At 38.0% G+C, this 22,789-nt stretch overlaps 1 protein-coding gene across 1 annotated transcript; it reads right to left on the bottom strand.

Annotated features, from left to right (window-relative positions):
- Nucleotides 1-662: 662 nt before the first annotated feature.
- On the bottom strand, nucleotides 663-21,830 carry LOC121244170. Its single transcript, XM_041142201.1, has 13 exons — nucleotides 21,628-21,830; nucleotides 21,341-21,391; nucleotides 20,092-20,175; nucleotides 19,291-19,350; nucleotides 19,087-19,174; nucleotides 7,807-8,027; nucleotides 7,384-7,523; nucleotides 6,792-6,991; nucleotides 4,666-5,007; nucleotides 4,455-4,556; nucleotides 4,018-4,318; nucleotides 2,679-2,995; nucleotides 663-1,193 (listed from the first exon to the last, which is right to left on the bottom strand). The coding sequence occupies exons 1-13, from the start codon at nucleotides 21,828-21,830 to the stop codon at nucleotides 1,008-1,010; spliced, it is 2,295 nt and encodes a 764-aa protein (XP_040998135.1). The 3' UTR covers nucleotides 663-1,007.
- Nucleotides 21,831-22,789: the final 959 nt, after the last annotated feature.

Genomic DNA, 22,789 nt, shown 5'->3' on the forward strand with positions numbered 1-22,789 from the left:
CATACATGTTCTCTTGTAATTGAGATGTACCTTTTTGCCATTCCATCCCTACCTCACAACAGACTTCACAATTCTGTTGTACGTGTTGCGAATGGGCTTTTACCTAAGGCTAAGGCACACCTCTATTGTTTTCTCTTTTTCTTTTTACATTTTTTATATTTTCCCATCTTAGGGTTAGCCTCGGAAGACAACCTTTTTGGCTATTACAGCTCTAAAAAGATGGTGGAGATTTGATCTTGATCTTGCCCTCGATGGTGATATCTATATGTACCAATTCAACTTTCAAAACTAGCTAGGGAAATGTGATTTTTATTTTTATTTTTATTTTTGGGTGCCATTGTTGCAAAAATATGGTATACACGACACCTAAGCCCCAGATTCTTATCCCAAAAAGAGCCTGGCTTTACTTTTGTTCACCTTGATATAGGTCAGTTTGCGGGTATACTTTTATGGAATCTCTTTGTGCATAAAGCATTTTTCATTATATATTGTCCAAAAAAACAGAGTTAATTCCTTTAGCAAAACATAGCTTATATCCTCACGTGAACTATATTTTTACAGTTCACATTAGGGGTTCGGTCCCGTATCCGAATCATTTCTGAATCCCATTGCTTCAGCCTGAGATATATAGCATGCCGTGGAAATAGATACTATATATATGATCTCACGCTAGAATTAATCTGACTGACGCTTAAAGAGATCATTGGCATCTCACCAATTTGGACTCAAAGGTGGAGGCTGGAGCCACACCAATACAAAATATGTCACTTGAGACTGAAGCTCTTTATAGCAGAACATAAAGAGTTATTAGACTTCATCTTACTCCTAGTTGACAACATGTAAAACAAGATAACTTTGAGATAACGACGACCAAAGGTGTAATAAAAGTGCGATTAATTAAGTTGCATGTCTGGGTTTGCATGAAAGCTCTGTATAAGTATTGAGCTGATCGACTTGACATGATTTATAGAACAAGTAGTTGTACCATAATTATGAGGTTTGTTCTTCTATTTGGCTGGCCTATTCTCTCTTCCAATGACGAACTGCTCAATAATCTTCACACTTTCCAACGGGTCCTTGCACGAAGAATCTGCCATCCATTTGCTAGGAAACCATCTTTTGTGGCTCGATCTTTCTGGGTCAATCTTCTTCTCCCGCTGCCAATCAGGGTCCTCCCTCCATGCCCATGGCACCTGCATGATCACATGTGTTGGAAGAACTATATTTCCTAGAATTCTCATACAGTTGCTTAATGTCCAACAGTTTGCAAGAGTATTAGAACTATATATTCTCCAACCCCGTGTAAATCAAGAAGTTGGTGCGGGAAAAATTATGGTCCGAGAAGTGAAAGGGATAGGTGGAAATTTCTTAAAAATTAACGTATCACAACACACCACGACATTAAAATTAGTTGTGTAAGCATTCATTATTAATGACATGGCATCCTATGAACTACATCTCTGTACCCAGGAACTATTAAATAAATAAACAATTTTCTTCTAAGTAGGATAACTATATACTAATTAATTTCACTGGAGTTAGGGAAAATGTAATCAACTTCTTTTATTCATATAAATGTTAGAATAAGTTAATAATATTTTAGAATATTTTTGTGGTAATATGTCTTATTCTCTACTCTATTTATTTTTTGTAATTGATGTATATCAATCAGTATTCTTGACTTCTTTTTGTATTTTCATTATTTCTTTTAACTTCATTCAACTATAAATAGGGGTCTTCTATTGCATAGTTTGATTTACAAAAAATCTATTATAGCCCCATCTATTATCCATTCTCCACCACTAGTTACTGCTTTCAACGTGGGACTTCCTTGGTTTCATGGCGTAGTAAGAAAAAACTATTATAGCCCCATCTAACTCCAAAGCATAATATCATGCACTTGCTGATGCCATTTTTAAACTTCTGTAAGTTATGTTGACTTTAGACATGGGTGCTCTTTAGACTACCTGTACTCCCATTTACAATGATAATCGTAGTGCTATTCATTTGCTCATAAGGATGTTTTCCATGAGTGCACCAAACATAGTGAGATTGATTGTCACTTCATTTGACATTATCTTCAACAAGCTAGGCACATTACTTCTATGTTCCATCTCACTATAAGATCATATGGCTGGCATTTTCACCGAGTCCTATCGACCTGGTTGGCAGCACGATCTTATTTTTAAACTCAAGATGGCATCGTCATCACTATTCTATGTTTGAGGGAGTGTTAAATATTACCATACTTGACAATATATTCATGATATTCTAGCACATTCTCTATCATATTTAGCTTATTATAAATAATGTAAATCAATTAGTATTTTTGACTTATATTATTTATTGTATTTTTATTCTTTCCCTAGCCTTATTCAATTATAAATAGGACATTGTATTGTACAACTTGATACATACAAAAATACAATTTGTTGTCTCAATTACCTTTCAATTTGTTATTTATCAAGAAACAACATTTTGTTTCATGAGATTGTTATTGTTATTCTATATTTTTTCATTGTAGGGTTTTACTATCCAATGGTACCTTTTATATATATATATATAGGAATTCGATTAATAACAAATTAGTTTTTCATATCATGGAAGATAAAAGATACAAACACCAATTAGATTTTGAAACGCAAAAGTGAATCAATATATATTAACGGCCTCTTTACCTTGTCAACTGCAAGGGTGAAAACTTCAAGATCACCATTTGGTTTGATGTGAAATCTTGTGAAGCCCTTGTAATCAGCAATCCTAAGAGAGGAGAAGGCTTCGTCGTAGTGCAAGTTAAACATGCTGACGCAGATGCATAGGTAGAATCCTAACATATAGGAAACTACAAAAGTCGACAAGGGCCAGAAATAAAAGAAGACAGAACCGTAGTAACGAATTGTCTCAAATCGAGAGAGAGATGCCATCCCATTCTTGCAAATATTGCTCCGCGTGACAGCGATGAACTGATATCGTATATTAATCCAAATGAATGTGTCTAATTAGTAATGAAAAAGAGGAATTAAGCATCGTCGATTTCTTAAACAGGCTGAAGGAGAGCTTCTCTTACATTTGGCACATCAAATGGAAGCATGAGATTGATCTGGGCACACCCACGATAAAGCTTGCGAAACCACCACTTTTCTATCCTTATTGTGCCATTTTGATGAACAAAGTGACTAATTTGAAGGGATTCGTAATGCTGGTGATCATGTGAAGAGTAGTGTTCATAACCTGGTTAAGTAAAATAAAATTAGTTTAAGGAATAAAAATATATTCATTCTCCCTTTCCTAACTTTCTCAAACAACTGATTAGGAAACTAGTGCCTATATATATCACTTTTAAAATCTCAAATGGTTATTTAAAAATATATTTTTACGTATGAAATGATGAAACCTTATCACATAAACCGAAATTTTATGTATGAAATGACTAGTTTCACAGATTACAACGTATGTAGAAATTTTTAATGTATTAAAAAATTAATTAATCGTTTCAAAGAATTGTAAAATAAACTTTTAGTAAGAAAAATAATTTTTACGTTTAAAAATACTAATATTTTTATAAAAAAGACCACTACGGCCGGGCACTTTATGTGGCAAACACCACACGAGCTGGTTGCTTCTTTCCCTTTCTTTTTTTTTTTAAAATTAATAATTTAAATATTTTGTACATACAAAATCTATTGTTTGTATTATAAAAATCTTAATTACTTTTTAAGATAAATAAATTAAATTAAATTCTTGTTTTGAAAAAATTAAAGTGACTTATTTTTAACTAATCCATATATACCATAACGGACTATTTCAAAACAATTGCACAATAATAGTACTTTTAATCCATACCAGGTTTATTTGGACAAAAATTCCCTAAAACAAACATTTCATCTTGTTCATTGATCGTAGAGCTGCTTGGACGTCGATTAATATAATGCAGTTCGACTTTGAAAATTATATGCCTATATATATATATATATACACACACACACACACACACATATAACAGCTAGGGAAATCTACCTGAAGTAGTTGCTGATAGTTTATGGCGGGTAAGCAACTCAAGACCCAGTTCCAACGCCAACATAAGAATTAGAGCTGCAACTAGGTGCGCAGAAACGTGAAGAATTGCCATCACTACCCTTTTCTTCCTTGAAACTTTGGAGGGTGCAAGTGCAAATGCCACAATTAGCAGCAGCATAACGGCTCCTAGAGAAACGTAAGAGTGTTCCAGCATGTATATAAAAGCATTCCACAGCGTATGGAAACAAATCCTCAAGAAACTCGACTTGGAGTCTACTTCAAAGATGTGATGAAGCTCACACTAGGCCCCAAAAAAGAAGAGATCAGTCATACGTATAAGTACTCTTAATAAATTGAGAGAGAGAGAGAGAGAGAGAGAGAGAGAAGAAAGATGTCCTAATTAATTTAGGGCAAGTCTTATTTATAAGTACTTTTACCTGTGGGAACACAGAAAAGGCCAACATATAGTACATAATGCCACCAACATAATCAAACTGCCAATTCTCCTTTTTAAACTTCCGAATATTTTTAAATCCAAGCTGAAGTAAATGAAAATGAAAGTTATGACCAAGAAACAAAAGATAAAATTTTTATGAGACTTGAGATTGGTATTGACAAGGGATCCATAGAATTAGTAGAGAAAATTACCTTTCTCGATGTTTCTCTGTCAGGATAACTAGCTTCACATCCATAGGACACTCCATGAGATTCTTTAAAATCACCAAATACATGGGTGGGATGGGCAAATGCTCCCCCACAACCATTTACAAGCAGATGTTGTGCATAAATTGAATCATTCGATTCAGCCATTGAGTGGTGCATATAGTGATGTATGTCCCCAGCAATTCGAAGCTTACACCTTTCTTTCAAAGTTTGGCATATAAGATTTGAGAGATTCTCTCTGTCGACATGATCAGTTCCACCTTCGTACCAATCCAGAAGCCAGTCTGGTTGGTGCGTCATAACGATCACACAATCATTGTCTCCAATCTTAATTACACATGGTTTAACGATGAAGATATTTAGTTGGCAAGCTGAAGATTCAAGAGTGTTACGAATACAGTACAAATAATTAAATTTACTTCTTCCCATCAGTTTAAACTTTTGGGAGAAGTAGTGATTTTACATGAGTTTAAATCCTGACTTTACATTTTACTCTATTTAATTAAATATTTCATGTATTGGGCTTTTCATTAAATGAGAGTTTGACCCACACCCCACACATGAGGAGATGGTGTTAAGAATATAATACAAATAATTAAATCAACCTCTTTCTATTTCTTTGTACTTTGGGGGTCACCTCCCCTTCCCGGCCCTCTTGTGGTAGGACTTCTAACCTCCCAATGGTGTTTTGGGATTGGGATTGGGATTGGGATTGGGATCCTCACCCAAGGGCTAGATTTAAGGGATAGACTGTGATATTTTACACTGATTGATAAGTGTAGGTGGTTCCCACATTGTTTGGGAGGGAGAATTTATTGTTCTTTATAATTATTTCAATAGAGTTTCAATTATATCATTGACTAGTCATTTGGAATCTGACCTAGATGCGACCTAGCAATTCTAACCAGTAATGTACGACTTGAGCCGTGCCACCTTTTAACAAGGAAGTTATTAAAACAAAATGATGTGCGAATAAGTGTTATACATTTCAATTAGGATATTACAGGTCAACCTGTTAGTAATAAATAAAACACACTTATCCATAAAAAAATATACCAGCAAATTTATAAAAAGAAAAAATACATGGCCGGTGACTGCCCACTTGCAGGCACTCTAATTGTAGACCAAAAGAAAGAACCATTGACGCTATAACTTTCGACTGTATATGTAAGAAATGCATGCATATTGTGCACTACAAGCCGAAGACCTAGCTCATGCTTTATTATACTGTCCCAATATTCATTCAAGTTGGTTTTCCTATATTCCTCTCATTCAACAGCTAGGAGTTAATTTACCAGTTCTGCAAGTAGCCTTAGCAGTTTTGAATCAGGGTCAGGAGGAGGAGCTAGCTTTGTTCTTTGCTATTGCTTGGGGATTTTGGTGGAGAAGAAATCAAATGGTTCATGAGCAGAAATCTATTGAATTCCAACAAGTCATTGATCATGCTTTGTCTCTTATTCAATCTTATACTGATCTGAAATAGTTGCCCATGAGGAAAGCTCGAGAGTACTTTAATTGGAAGCCTCCTCCATTGGGTTGGTTGAAACTAAATATGGATGGTGCTGTTTTTGGTAACCTTCATAAGGCAGGGGTGGGTGTGGTGCTAAGAGATGATGCTGGCATGGTGATTATGGCAGCAAGCAAGGTTGAATTTGAAGTGATTAATGCTGAAGCTATTGAATCTCTGGCTATTTTCCGCGTGTTACAGTTGTGTGCTACTATGGGGATTCATAGTTTGATTGTGGAATCAAATTGCTTGATGGCTATATAAGTGCTCAACAATGATATTCCTTCTGATGCAATGTTGGATCCATTATTGTGTGAAATTCGAAAGTAGTTAAGAGTGTTTGTAGAGTGCAAGTTTCAACATGTCGATAGGGAAGGTAATCGGGTTGCTCATATTTTGGCCCGATCTGCTTGGAATGTTGAGAATATCTCAATGTGGAATGATTGTTATCCAGACTTAATTTCTCAGGCTATTTGGCTTGATATATGTCTGTAATATCTTTTTATTAATGAAGTTTCAGATTTATTATAAAAAAAAGTATATATTTAGGCAGCTGAGAAATTAAAATAATTCCCAAACAAAGAGAAAGAAACAAAAAAAATACCATTTCCCTTGCGATTCTTAAGAAGAATTGGAATTGATAAGTATCAAGATCACCGTCTAGTGCAAGATCACAACCAAATATCCACCATCTTTGAGGAAGTTTCAAAGCAAAATAAGTCGTCTTTTGAGGCATAAACCACCCGCCCAAGCACCTCTTCTCGCATATATACTTCGTAAAGGTACGAAGACCATCAAACCAATCTGTTACTCCAAAATTAAGAAAATATTACCAAAGAATGACAACATAGATTGAGGTTGAAAAGCACCCTAACAAAAATTACAATTAGGGCTGGTTTGGATTCAAAGATGAGTTAAAAGTTAAGATGAGACGAGATAAGTTGGACTGAAAGTTAAAAGTTAGATAAAATATTATTGGAATATTATTTTTGTTTTGAAACTTGAAAAAGTTAAATTGTTTATTATATTTCGTGTGGAAATTTGAGAAAGTTGTAATAATTAAATGAGAGGAGTTGAAACCATCTTTGTACCCAAACCTAGCCATTAATTGTATATATGGATCAAAAGAAACCATTTTTTTTGTGGGTGAAAGAGCAAACTCAAAAGAGTCTAATCAAGTTACAACTAACACCAACCATGATTTCCGGGAATAACGAAACATTGAGGTCTATCATGATGATCGGCCTCCTCATAATTAACAGGAGGCTGATCAAGAGCATACTCAAAAGGACGAAGGAGGCGCTGTTCATATGTAGACTTTGATGGATTAGGATACCTGTAAAACAAGAAAAATTCAAATTAAACCAGCAAAATATTTTGCAACATATTTGACTAAAAAAATTTCTTGCGAAAGAGATTTTTAATTGGATGATTCTCAACGACGCCCTAACAAAACACCAAACCTTGGCCAACATAAAACTCTTCTAGTGACCTTTATTAATTTATTATTATTATTATTATTATTATTATTTTGAGGAAGCTGGTGTCTCAACCTATAGCTAAAACATGGATTCTACAGATTCTGAAGACCTTATGATCTAGAAATACCATCAACTTACGCAAGATCCCCTCCAATGAGTAGCAAGTCTCCGCGTTTTAAGATACAGCTAGCAAAACAAATGTGAGGCTCAGCAAGTAGCCGTGCCACAGTATATGTTGAATCCCCACCATCACCAGTATCAGCCATGAAGTCAAACCACAGCTCTTCTGCATTTCCACTAAAATCATGCAACAAATTCTCTTGTTGATCAGCTCCATTTTGGGCATGATTCAGAGCTGCCTGAATATATATGGGAGAGAGTGGTGTTGATGCTTACACAAACGTTTAAAGAAAAAAGAGTAATAGTACTATAGAAAAGTCCAAGTGTACAAGTTATTCAAAAAATAAAAAAAGTGGGATCACTATAAAAAATATTGTTTTTTATTTTATGGATCCTACTTTTTATTTTCAAAGAATTTGCAAGGTTTGAGCCAGATATTGAGGAGACAAGACTAATGAGAAGGCAAAAGCAAATAGAATTTTATTGTTTGTTTGACGTTCCACACACTGCATAAAGTAGTATTAGATAGTCATGCAGTGCAATAGGACTAATCTTAGATTGTAAATCAGGTTGATATAATTCAAACACAATACTAATTTCCATTACTCCTATTTAAATAAAACTGGCTATAATATACATAAAGCCAGCAAAGATATACTAGACGGTTTTGTGTTTGTAACAAAGAGTGGAGGAGCACGCTTAGTGGGCAAGCCCCTCACCCTTAGAATTACCCAGGGCAATAACGCCTTGAATCATGGTCATAAAGGTCAGTTGTATGTTACCTAAATATTTTTGTAAAAGGGGTTTTAGTCCCTCTTCCAAGGCCAGAGGCTAGGGTAACGCTATTACTCTCTCAAAATTTGTTCTCTCTTGAAAGAGTATCTAGGTTATGAGTATTTTAAGTATGGTTTGATCTGCATTATCTTTCGTAGTACGTACACACAACTATTGTGCAGTATTAAGGCAACTAAGCCCATTGCACTACCACAATACAGAGCCATGAAGGAATCAAGCAACAACCAAAACATTCAAGAAGAATAAAATGCAATATTCTAGAATGTAGTCTCATAACAAAATTTAGATTCTTGTACTGCTGTCAACACTAGAGTGGTTAGCATACTAAGGTTGTTATGTACTGTGGGTATAAAAATATGTAATGGTGTGCACAAGAAGAGATGGAAAAAATGAGAACCTGTAATAGTTTTTGAGTCTGCTATGATTCGAGCATTTTCTCAAACTGCTTGCCTTCACTCTGTTTTCCTTATTTGTCAACATGGTATCTAGACCTTAAGACCCCCGTCAGTTCATCGTTCCCATGGAGTCCCCAAAAAAATCTTCCTCCCCTTCCATCACTCCCTCCATCATCGACTCTGCATCTCACCTAGTCACTATTAAGCTCACCATCGATAACTTTCTCCTTTAGAAGGCTCAAATTGTGCCTTTCTTCAAAGGCAATCAACTCTTTGAGTATATGTTGATGGCGCCATACCCATCCCCACTGCTTTCATCAATGGCCCTCCTGACCCTGCCCATACCAAATGGGTTCTCCAAGACCAGTTAAATATTTTTGCTATCAACTCCTCTCTATTCGACTATGTTCTTGGTCAAGTCTTAGACTGTAATACATCCCACGAAGTTTGGACAACTTTGCAAACTCTTTTTAAGCCCAATCCTCAGCTCATGTGGTTCACACTCAATCTAACCTTGCTATACTCAAAAAAGGATCCGAGTCCATTTCAGACTATTACAACAAAGCCAAAGCACTGGCTTCTTCATTGAGTGCTGCTGGTCATACTCTCACGGACCAAGAGTTCTCTATCTATCTTCTTACTGGCCTTGGGACTGATTATGAGTCCCCTGTCACTTCCCTCACCACTCGGCCTGAACCTTTCTCACTCCACCAAATCTACAGCTTCCTTTTTAATCACGAATCTCATATAGCTCATCAGACTCAATCTCTATTTCCAAGTTCATCACTTGCAGCACATAGCACGGTCCAAGGTCCTTATTGTTAGGATCTTTGAATCGAGGTCGCAATTCTAATTTTTGAGGTGGACATTGAGATCGATGAGGGGGACGTACTAGTTTCAATGGGAGTCGGGGTGGTGGTCAGTCTATGAATTACTTCACAAATCGATCTAATTCATGCCCCGTTTGGCAGGTTTGTCAAAATCAAGCCACACAGCCATCACTTGCTACCATCATTTCATCCAGCCATACCAGGCCCCTCCATCTTCCTTCACCGCAAACTTCACAACTCTTCCTCCTCATCAACAATTGTCCTCTGGTTGGTTTTCGGACACCGCATCAACTCATCACTTCACCTCAGATCTCTCCTCTCTCAATCTGGACCCTGTGACATATCAGGGTTTTGACACTATCAGCATTGGAGATGGGTCTTCCTTACCCATTCAACATGTTGGATCTACCCAAATCAATTCCCCTTCCAGCAACTTCCTTTTACATAAACTCCTTCATTTTCCATTAATTACTAGAAAATTGCTCTTTGTTCGATAATTCTATATTGATAATGGTGTCTATTTTGAATTTCACTCTTAATTTTTTCTTTCGAATGACTTGTGTTCCCAGGTGGTGCTTCTGTAGGGCCCTGTTAAGGATGGACTCTACATACTACAATTGACCTCCACTGTCTTTTCCCCTGCATCTTCTCACTCTCCACAAGCTTGTGTTGGCACCCGAACCTCCGTTCAGCACTGGCATCAGAGGCTTGGCCAACCCTCCTCCCGAATAACTTCTCTGATTCTTTATAGGTTCTAGTTGCCCACTAACTCTCATCATGGGCTTTCTATGTGTCCAACATGCTCCTCTGCCAAGGCCCATGCCTTGCCCCACCCTCTTTCTGCCTCTCAATCCAGTGGGCCTTTTGCACTTCTTATTTTGGATGTATGGGCCCGGCCTCAATTATCTCCACTAATGCTTGTCGTTATTACTGTAACACCCCGTATTTTAGTGTATTTTTACTGAAGGAATTATTTTTATGTAATTAAAATAATTTCTCTTATTTTAAATTGGTTGGATTTTAGTGAGTTTATTTCTATGATTTTTATTTGGTGAAAATTATTTTTATGTGCTTTCCAAATATTTATTTATTATTATGCATTTAAATTGCTTTTAATATTTAAATTAATTACCGTGGGATTTAATTATTCCAATTTGACTTTACCATTACGTTTAAATTATTTTATTTAACTTGTGGTTTCAAAATCGTTTCCGTTGGATCATTTTTGTGACCCAAGTTATGAGGATTGGACCTCATTTCTTTTTCCCTCTTTTTCTTTCCTCTCCTTTTCTTTTTCTCTTTTTTTTCTTTTTCTTCTTATTTTTCCTTCGGATTTATCCTCTCCCGCGCGATCTCTCTCTCTCCTCTCCTCCGCCCGTTTCCATCGTCCACCCCAGCGCCGCCGTCCGCCGGCGGTGGTCGACACCGCCCAGCCCATTAGATTCCCCAGCCGCCGGCCGTCCTACCCCACCAATATCACCGCCGTTCGTGCCGCCGTTAGCCTCCACGAAGCCCACGAAACCCACGACGCCGCGGCACATTTTCCTCCATTGCGTCGCCGTCGCACCGCCATTGGCCACCATCTTCCTACCACTTCATCCCCGGCCTCTTGGCAACCCATTGGACCCAACCCCAGCTCCGATCCGTCACCGGTGAAGCCCCACCAAGTCCATCTCCGATTTGCACTTTTTTGGCCTAAAACCACCCCTTGCGCCGCCACCCACGGCAAACCACCACCACCACTAGCTTCACCGACCTCCCTAGGCCCTACCCTATCAATCTTGGGTCTTCGTTTGTCCTCGTTGAAAAGTTGGTAATTGTGACCCACGGCCACAGTGTATTTTACACTGTGGTGTTGCTCAAACGTCGCCTTTTTCAACTTCGTGATCCTCGGAAAATTATTATATTGCACTGTAAGTATTTCTCCAAAGAACTTTCGTAATTTAAATGTATTTTTGCACTAACCCATTTCACTGTATTTTTGGCATGCCGGACTGAGTCCGAGGAGTTCGGGGATCGGATGGATTTGTGATTGGAGTTGTTTGGTTGGATTTGATTGGATTGGTAATTGTTGGTTTGGACATTGTGTTGGTACATGTGCATTTCATTATTTCATGCATGATCATGTTTGTAAAAGAAAACTAGGTTTTCGTGTATTGCATTCATGTTCATGTGATTTGAAAAGTTATGATTTTATATGATAATATTTTTGGTGCGTGTGTATCACGACCCCAAGCCGAGATGGGGTATTAACTCGGTGGAGCTCCTCTGGTTACTCGGGAGCGGCATATACTGAGTAACGTCCCCTGGATTGTCGCCGGGCGACAATGGGATCGGACGAGATGGTCTCGTGCCGACTCCGTAGTTCTTCTGCTGGCGGGGACTAGAGGATGTCTGGCCACGTACGCGCTGGGCGCGGAACTGGGCATCGCTCGTTGCGTAGTGTGGGTGCTTGGCCATGTACGCGCTGGGCGAGGAACTGAGCACCGCTACGAAGCCAGGACGTGCGGATGGTCCATAGGGGAGGCCATGGTGCATATGGAAATAATGCATGGTGCATTTGGTATTAATGCACTATTTTCTGGGAAAATAGTGCGAGTTGATTTTTGGGTAAATCATTTTCTGGGAAAATGTTTTACGGATAATTTGGACCAAAATGAGATTTTGGTGTGTGTTGGAAATTTATCATTTTCGGAAAAATGATGTTTTGTGGAAAAATGCATGTTTTCATGTGCATGCATGTTAGTTGCATTTAATGCATTTTGTATTACGTTGTTGTTTGGGTTATACTTACCTGCGAGACCATTTTGTGGTGTCGCAGATTTTGATGCTGATGAGGAGGAGGAGGGCGAGCCTGAGGAGACGGCTCCGCCTGAGGAGTGATCTGGGATCACTCGTTTGTAGCTTTTAAAACTATTGTAAATTATTTTATGGATGACTGTATAACTGCTATTTAAATCTTTACTGATGTTTGATTGTAATTAAATTCTGGTACTTAGTTGACTATCCGCTGCATTATTTTATTTGAACACTGTTGCATGTACACACACTGGCACTTCGTTGGGATGCGTGACCGTGTTGTCACCATCCTGGCGTCTCGATCCCTGTGTATTTATATAAGGGGGATTGGGGGCGCCACAGGTGGTATCAGAGCAGTTTGGCTCTGGGTAAAACCACATGTCCTTTAGGATAGTACCAGAAAATTATTTTTATTATTATTTAAAAAAAAAAAAAAAATTTTAAAAGTTATGTAAGTTAAGTTAATTATTTTATATTATGAGTTGTTGCTATGTCATTTTATGTTAATTGTTATTATTTAAATTATTTTATTTATCGCTTTAATTATTGTTTATTTTTGATTGAATATAAATTATATGGATTTAAGCGGGGTTGGAGAATGTTCTATGACAGGATTATGGTGAGGCCAAGAAGGCAAGCTGAGGTGCCTGAAGATGAGTTACCTAGAGGTGATGGAAATTATGCTATGGCAAGAGCATTAAATAGAATGACAGAATTTCTTCAACAGAATTTCCGACCGTCGCAGGGAGATTTAAGTAGAGGAGCCCAAGTGGGGTGTCCCTATGAGCGCTTCCTAACGCATAGGACCCCTGCCTTCATTGGGGAGGAGGACCCAATGCGAGCTAGGAGGTGGATTCAAGATTTGGAAAGAACATTTGAAGTTTGTGGATGCACGGAGGCTCAGATGGTATTATATGGAAGTTATATGCTGCAAGGTGAAGCGGCAAATTGGTGGGAGACCAAGCGGACATTATTAGAAATGGAGTTGGGTTCCTTGGCTGCTATGTCTTGGCAGCGTTTCAAGAAAGAGTTCGATGACCGGTTCTTTCCTGCTTCAGTGAGAAGGCAAAAGGCTCGGGAGTTCAATAATTTGGTCCAAGGTGGCATGACTGTGGAGCAATATGCAAGAAAGTTTATGGAGCTTGGACGGTTCGCTCCTCACCTCATTACTACGGAGGAGTTGCGGGTCGAGCGCTTCCTGGAGGGTTTGCGCCATGAGGTACGTAAACAAGTGGCCTGCCTTCGGATTAAGGACTTTCAAGAGTTAGTGGATTTAGCCAGCATTGCAGAGCGGGAAAACAGTTTTGGAGCAGGTTCCCCTCCGGGTCAGAAAAGGCAGAGTTACCTTGGCGAAGGGAGTAGTTCTGGGTCGCCTCATAAGTTCGTGCAAAGGACTAGTGCCCGTCCGCAGACGACCACCGGTGTTCGTGCTGGAGGTCGAGCTCCAGTTTGTAACAGGTGCAATAGAGCCCATGAGGGTGAGTGTGGCCAGAGAGGAATTCAGTGTTTTAGATGTGGCCAGCCGGGTCACTTTGCTCGGGAGTGTCCTGGTCAAGTTCAAGGAGGGCAAGAAGCGCGAGGAGGTCGACGAGGTGGAAGGGGCAACCAGAGACAGTTGGTACAAGCTCGGGTTTATGCAGTGACCCCTGGTGATGTGGATTACGGAGCTCCAGAGACCCACGATGCTGGGGTTATTACTGGTATGCATTTAATCATTTTAATTTGATTTAATATTGCTATGGTTGGATTATTTGGGATTGTCTGGTGGATGTGTTTGCTTCAGGTAGAGTTCGCCTATATGATTTCTATGCATGTACTTTGTTTGATTCTGGGGCGTCTCGATCTTTTGTGTCTGCCACTTTTGCACGGATGTGTAATCTGATCACGGAGCCTTTATCGCAAACTCTAGTAGTGGCACTTCCAAATGGTGAGATGGTGTGGTGCTCTAAAGTTGCTTTGGGCTGTCCTTTGGATTTTGGAGGGAGGACACTGGATGCAGATTTGATTGTATTCAAGTTGCTGGGATTTGATAGAATTCTGGGAATGGACTGGCTATATCGATATTCAGCAAATATTGATTGTAGAAGTCGGGTAATTGGTTTTCAACTCTCGGATGATGATTATGTGGAATTCGCGGGAAGTAAGTTGAAGGCAAAACCAACAATTATATCAGCAATTCAAGCTAGGAGAGATATAGCTCGTGGAGCAGATGCTTTTTTGGTCCAAGTTGAGTCTACGTCATCTGAGAAGAAGTCGTTAGTAGATATTCCAGTTGTGGGCGAGTTTCCTGATGTGTTTGTAGATGATTTGCCCGGATTGCCTCCCATTCACGATATGGAATTTGTTATTGATTTGGAACCTGGTGCGGCTCCTGTGCATAAAGCACCTTATCGCATGGCACCGGCTGAATTAAAAGAGTTGAAGACCCAATTGCAAGAACTGGTCGACAAGGGATTTATTCAGCCTAGTACTTCACCATGGGGAGCGCCCGTGTTGTTTGTCAAGAAGAAAGATGGTACTCTCCGAATGTGTATAGATTATCGGGAGCTTAACAAAGTGACTATTAAGAACAAGTATCCTCTACCAAGAATTGATGATTTGTTTGACCAACTTCAGGGAGCGGCTATCTTTTCGAAGATTGATTTGAGGTCAGGGTACTATCAGTTGAGAATAAGAGATAAGGACGTGCCCAAGACTGCTTTCAGGACGAGGTATGGGCATTATGAATTTAAGGTGATGTCTTTTGGGTTAGCTAATGCCCCTGCTGCTTTTATGGATTTAATGAATAGGGTGTTTCGGCCTTTCTTGGATTCTTTTGTGGTGGTGTTTCTCGACGACATTTTGATTTATTCTCGAGATTTGGAAGAGCATGCTTGTCACCTTCGCCTGGCACTTGGGAAATTAAGAGAACATCAATTGTACGCTAAGCTGAGCAAGTGTGAATTCTGGTTAGAAGAAGTTAAGTTTCTTGGACATGTGATTTCTCAAGAAGGGGTGGCTGTAGATCCTAGTAAAGTAGAAGCTGTTTTGTCGTGGCCTCGCCCTTCAACAGTTCGTGAGATATGAAGTTTCTTGGGACTTGCCGGTTACTATCGAAGATTTGTGGAAGGTTTTTCTCGGCTATCAGGACCTCTCACTGCCTTGACTAGGAAGAATACTGAGTTTGTATGGTCTGACAAATGTGAGAGAAGTTTTCAAGAGTTGAAGAGAAGATTGACAACGGCACCTATTTTGGCACTTCCGGAGCCACACAAGCCATTTGTGATTTTCAGTGATGCATCCAAATTCGGGTTGGGATGCGTTCTTATGCAAGAGGGACGGGTTGTTGCTTATGCATCTCGTCAGCTGAAGATTCATGAAATGAATTATCCCACGCATGATTTGGAGTTGGCGGCAATAGTTTTTGCGCTTAAGATCTGGCGGCATTATCTGTATGGCGAAGCCTGTGAAGTTTATACTGATCACAAGAGTTTGAAGCATCTGTTTACTCAGAAGAATCTAAACATGAGGCAGAGACGGTGGTTAGAGCTAATTAGCGACTATCAGTGTGAAATCAAGTATCATCCAGGAAAGGCAAATTTAGTCACTGATGCCTTGAGTAGGAAGTCACAACAAGTGGATGAAGCGGAATCTTCAGATGTGGACTCTCTCCTTTGTGGAATGAGGAGACTTCTTATCGAGAGTTCACAGTAAGAAGAATTATTATCTTCAGTCTTGGATGTCCGAGTAGTGGATTTTGATGAATTAAAGACTCTTCAAAGAAAGGACCCTAATCTGTTGGCTATCAGGAAAAGAGTCAGAAAGTCTAGAGGACCCTTGCATTACAGCTTGGATAAGGATGGCATTCTTAGGTTTCGGGATCGTAGAGTGATTCCCCGAGACTCTGAATTTAAAGAGCGAATTTTAGCAGAAGCTCATGCAGCTCCTTATTCGGTTCATCCAGGAAGCACAAAGATGTATAGGGATTTAAAGAAGAATTTCTGGTGGGAAGGAATGAAGTCGGACATCGCCCTGTTTATTGAGAAATGTGACACATGCCGACAGGTGAAGGCTGAACATCAGAGACCTGCTGGTAGACTCCAACCTCTCCCTATTCCGGAATGGAAGTGGGATGATATTTCTATGGATTTTGTGGTAGGGTTGCCGAGGACTCCTAGTGGGAAGAACTCCATTTGGGTGATTGTGGATCGGTTGACCAAGAGTGCCCATTTCTTGCCTGTTAATAATACTGACTCGTTGGGTAAGTTGACTCGGTTATATGTCAAGGAGATAGTGCGTTTGCATGGAATACCCAAGAGTATTGTGTCAGATCGGGACCCGCGATTCACGTCCCATTTCTGGAAGAGTTTGCAGGCGGCATTAGGCACTAAATTGAAGTTTAGTTCGGCGTATCACCCCCAAACAGACGGCCAATCAGAGCGTACTATTCAGACTCTGGAGGATATGTTGCGGTCTTGTGTCATGGAATTCCAGGGAAGTTGGGAGAATCACTTACCACTTATTGAGTTCTCTTATAATAACAGTTTTCATTCCTCCATCCAGATGGCCCCGTATGAAGCCTTATATGGACGGAAGTGCAGATCGCCTTTATGTTGGGATGAAGTTGGCGAGAACAAATTGCTTGGGCCTGAGTTAATTCAAGAAATGAAGGATCAAGTTCAGTTTATCAGGAAGAAGATGACTGAAGCGCAAAGTCGCCAGAAAAGTTACGCATATACAAGAAGAAGAGACTTATCCTTTGAAGAAGGAGATTGGGTTTATCTTAAAGTCTCTCCTATGAAAGGCGTTAAGCGCTTTGGTAAGAAAGGAAAGCTTAGTCCAAGATACATTGGCCCTTTTCAGATCGTAGAGAAGGTTGGGCTTGTTGCTTATAGAGTTGCCTTGCCAGATTATTTTGGAGATGTTCATGACGTGTTTCATGTGTCCTCATTGAAGAGGAGTTTTGGACAGCAAGAGCCACGTTTTGTGGATCCCGAACGCATTCAACTGCGGCCCAACCTTACTTATGAAGTTGCCCCGACCCAGATCGTAGATTGGAAAGAGCAAGAGTTAAGGTCCAAGGTAATACCTATGGTGAAAGTGGCATGGGGTGATCCGTTGGCTCAAGATTTCTCTTGGGAGAGAGAGGCCGACATGAGGGAGCAATATCCATACTTGTTTGATTGATTTTGACGGTATGTTCTAAGTATTCTCTTGGTTGAATCTTGATCTTGTCTTGGTGCAATATTTGACCTTGTCAATTTCGTGGACGAAATTTTTTTTAAGGGGGGAGGATGTAACACCCCGTATTTTAGTGTATTTTTACTGAAGGAATTATTTTTATGTAATTAAAATAATTTCTCTAGACCAGACATTTCCTTTGCTATCAACAAAGTTTGTCAGTACATGCACTACCCTAAACTTCCTCACTGGCAAGCTGTGAAAAGAATTCTTAGGTATCTCAGAAATACTCAACACCTTGGTTAATGTTTCTCAACTTCTTCATCCTTTAAACTCTCAGCTTTCTCCGATAGTGACTGGGCTGAATTCCCAGATAATCGCAAGTCTATTGGAGGCTTCTGTGTATATTTCGGGACTCATCTAATTTCCTGGGATTCTAAGAAGCAAGCCACAAATGTCCGGTCCTCTACTGAAGCCTAGTACAAATTAGTGGATAACACCAAGTGTGAACTCATTTAGTTGCAATCCTTAGTAAAAGAACTAGGTGTCTTTCTCACTGACTCTCCTACTTTGTAGTGTGACAACTTAGGACCAACTCATTTGTCTATCAATCTTTCTAAGTCAAACCCTAGCCACCTCACCATTCCACATCACGATTCCATCATCGCTGCCCCTAACCTCTCTCATAAAAGTAACCAAATGAACTTCATGCAGGCATTCCTTTGATGGGGATAGAAATTGTTAAACTGATAACAATTGTTTGATTGTGCAACAAGAAGATCTTATTGGGGAAGGCTGGAGGGGATTTCTGAAAGCAGTCATATGAGGAGTAGGCCTTAGGTCTGGGGGATATTGGATTATAGCCATTTTTATTCTTGTATCAACTCTATTATTGCTATCAAAGATTTACTGTTCTTGAATTATTTTTACTAATTTTATGATGATTGTATGAGGTGGGTGATAAACTATCAAAATAGTTCAATAAATAATAAAAGCAGTAGTTTCCTGGGTAGTATTCATGAACGTTAAAAGAAAGAAAAACAAAAAAGTGGTAGTGCTCGATAAACTATCAAAATAGTTGGTAAAAGTAGTAGGTCCATCTAAAAAAAAAACCCAATGGGCCGGGTCGGGTGGACCCAAAATAGCCTTGTGTAGGCCGGGTTGTAGGCTTAGTATACACGTACACATACATGCAGCATACATTAATATACAAAATATATATATATATATATATATAGACGATAGAATTATTTTATAATCTGGAACAATTAATTATTTCACGTCAGAGTAAATTCAAACGGAACAAGTAGTACTTTTACCTGCAAAATGCGCAAGTCAAAGCGACCTTGGAAGATATTTACTGACACCATGAGGTCATATATAGTTTTGTATAGGTCAGCTGATGTTCTGCATACGCGCAATACTTAGCCACCACCCGAACAAAAGGCCACTGGAGTGACAGAAAAGAACTGTCGCAAGGGCGCAAACAAAATAAGAAAAGATGGCATAGATTATATACGTACCCAGAATACCAGGGAACCATTTTTAAAAAATCAGGCTGTGAATATGATCTCTTCCAGTACCTGGAAAACTAAATAGCTTAGTGGATGATGATCATCGGGAAATACGGCTTTAATTACATTCTAATTCTCGTCACATGTGTATAACAATTATAGAACATGCTTTGCACATCAGTACTCACCATACTATTTCGTTGCCGAAAGAATAGAGCGCAATGGAGAGAAAGCAAGTAAATCCGAGCAGTGACATGATACCGCTGTAAAATGTTTGACTCGGTTGATTTGTAAGACGGCCCTGTTAAGAGAAGAAAAAAAAAATGTATACGGTACGTAGAGAAATCAGATATAAATAGATATATTACGATCACAGACCAAATAAATGCAACTCCCTAGCTAGTTTCCAGCTAGGCTTGTATTCCAAACTGGATTAGAAGGATTGTACTACCATTAATCTGCCTAGGATTCTTGACATATATAAATGTAAGTAGCTTTTTTTTTACAACGTAAAAATATTCCGAACTTATCAAACGGAGGTTGTAGCCCTACCTCGAAAGAGAAGAGCAAACCGAAGTCCTTCAAAACATGAAAAATCATTCAGAATTTACATTGTCGCGGGAAAAGATCAATAAACTAGAAAGGGGAGGGATACAAAAGGACTCAACTGTAGAATGCTCGAGAATGTTCAGCATGTTCAGAAACTTTGGCCTGTCACTACTCTTGGAAAGGTGTGGATGGAGATAATAAAAAATACTGTGGATGATGATAAGTGTCGGAACACAGAAGAAAAAGCCTATCACGAATAACCACAAATCCCATCTCATGATCATGTCCTTTCGCTGCTCAGGAAGGATGCTATACCCAACTGATAATGTAAGCCAGTATAAATACCTGCAAATTAAATATACATGGTTGCCGATTATACCCACTATATAGTACTTCATTATCTGCCTAATTCCTTACTTTATTAACACGTACCTAGCTACACGTTGGTCAGGAAAATATATATCATCTCTATTAATGTAAGCCAATATAGATTATCTCTATGTTACACATCTAGTTGATAAATAAGAAATAACTATTTTTTTTTTTCATAAGTTATTTTTTAGACAAGTGTTGATTTCATGTAATATTAGAGTGTATATTCTGAGTTCAGAGATTCTAATTTCTAATCCTAATTCTACAATTCATCACATTCATTAAATGAGAAATGCTACTTATCATCCCAACACCATACACCAATATGTAATTTATCATTTTTGTCATTCTATTTAAACACACATATTTACATGTCAATATATGCATGCATTTAAATAGAAAAGTAAAAATGAAAAATCACATGTTAGTGTATAGTGTAGAAATTAATTAGAAGAATTTTTCAAAAAACATAATAAATAATTAAACTTATGTCTTCTCCTGCTTAACAAATGTGTAGTCACGTCAATACATAAAAAACTTCTCTGTTTGGATGTTGAGCTGAGTTCAGCTGAGTTGAGTTCTTTATGAATAGTAGTGAGTTGAGTAGTAGAGAAACTTATGTGGGGCTCATCTAAACTGAATTTAAAGTGTGTTTGAATGTTAAGATTAGTTTAGTACTTTTTATGAGAAATTAAAAAAAGTTGTGGGTCCTATGTATAAAGATGTTTTAAGTTGAAAAATATTGTGAGTTCTACGTGTAAAAAAGTTTTGACTTAGTATAAGTTTAGTAATTTAAGAGTTAGATATTTGAATGTTAAACTCAGCTTAAAGTTAGACTGAACTTAGCTGAGCTCAACTAAATTTAGGAACTAAACGCAGCTTAGTCCATGAAAATAAAATATGTAAGTCTTTTGTGTACACTTTTTCTATACACCTTTCATTCCTAACGATCAAGTATATATATTGAATAAAAAATCTGTACCTATTGTTTATTTTCAACTTAAATATATAATTAAAAAATGCAATCAAAAGGATACAGATAACATTTTGATCATAATACAACTAGCAGACATAAAAACATCATTATAAGAGTGAGATCAGTAATATTTACCACTTATTGAGCGATTGCAATGAATACCGTAAGATATACCCGGTTGTGAAAATAATAAACAGCAGCAAGATGGCATACCTGCAAAGTAAAAGTTTCGGAAGTTATTGATACCCACTGACTTTATTTAGCAGTACAAGATTCTCGGAAGCTAGTGAAACCCATTGTTCCTAGCTTCCTCCCTTTTTGATTAACGTTGTCAGAAATCCATAAGGAATATTTAAGGGCACACATTTTAATTAAAATATATATTCTATAATTTTTGTATAAATATATATTAAATAACAATGGAAACAAAATGATTTAGTAATATTTACCATCTTTCGGATTGGATAAAAGGCGGTCGAATTAAGAAATCATCGGTCTCCCATAGAATTGTACTTCTCAGAAAAGGAGAATGGAGAAATTCGATGAACGAAGCCACAACAACATATTCAGTCAAACCCAATATAAGTGCGCGTCGACATAATGGAAATGCTTCTGTATCTGACCTCATCGGGTTTTTCTGAACCTTCCCCATAGCGTACGTACAGGCCGCAAGCTCCACCACTGCAATAAACGAAGAAGTACTACCCCCGCCCCCCAAAAAACAAGTCAACAACCTAATTAAGTTAAAAAAAAAAAAAAAAAAAGATACAAATTAAAACAAAAGAGAAAACAAAAATAAAGGGCTTCAAGTAAAACATTGGGAAGAGCATGCTGCTGCTGCGTACGTGTTCTACCATGAAGGCGAGAGAATTATAAACTAGAAAATTAATTAGATCGAGATGAAGACCAATTGTTCCAAGAAAACATGGTGATATATATCTATTATATATAGAACAATTTAATACTGACGTGGGCGCGCAATCTAGCTAGCAAGCACTATTTTACTGTCCTGATCTTCTGCGGGCATAGAAATTAAAGAAATAACATAGTTTTATTAAAACTCTACCTCCCACACATTCATATTTTATTGGATTTAGACTAGTTCAAATACTATTACTTATACCTGTTTGGATAGATGGTTTTAAATGAAAATTGAAAGTTGAATAAAATATTGTTAGAATATGATCTTTTAATATTATTATTATTTTGAAATTTAAAAAAGTTGAATTATTTATTATATTTTGTTTTAAAATTTAAAAAAATTGTAATGATAAATAAAAAAGAAATCATTTGTCGGGACTAGGTGACTCTTCAAATTAAACATTGACTTAATTTCTAGAAGAAACATATATACCGAGTGACCAACCACCTTGCTAACTACGAGGAAGGATCCTTCGGATTATTTGCATGGAATAGTATTATAAGTTGTACTTCACAAACTTCGAACGTTTCCAGCTAAAATATTCTATTTGGAAGTGGGTATATATATTTTTATTTTTTTATTATGATGAAGTTTAATTTATTAAAAAACAATTTAGGTGCTATTTTTGGTGAACCATTTTATATATAAATCTTAAAAGTGTAAAATTTCACCAATGATCGATGAAAAAG

Source organism: Juglans microcarpa x Juglans regia, chromosome 8S, assembly GCF_004785595.1.
Source record: "Juglans microcarpa x Juglans regia isolate MS1-56 chromosome 8S, Jm3101_v1.0, whole genome shotgun sequence".
Classification (NCBI taxonomy): Eukaryota; Viridiplantae; Streptophyta; class Magnoliopsida; order Fagales; family Juglandaceae; genus Juglans; species Juglans microcarpa x Juglans regia.

Coding starts and splice junctions, on each gene's coding strand:
- LOC121244170 (XM_041142201.1), bottom strand. CDS start 21,830: ATGGGGAAGGTTCAGAAAAACCCGATGAGGTCAGATACAGAAGCATTT. Junction 19,351..20,091: donor ATCATGAGATGGGATTTGTG/GTTATTCGTGAT, acceptor TTAGTTTTCCAG/GTACTGGAAGAGATCATATT. Junction 5,008..6,791: donor TAAGAATCGCAAGGGAAATG/GTATTTTTTTTG, acceptor TGTGTAATTAAG/ATTGGAGACAATGATTGTGT.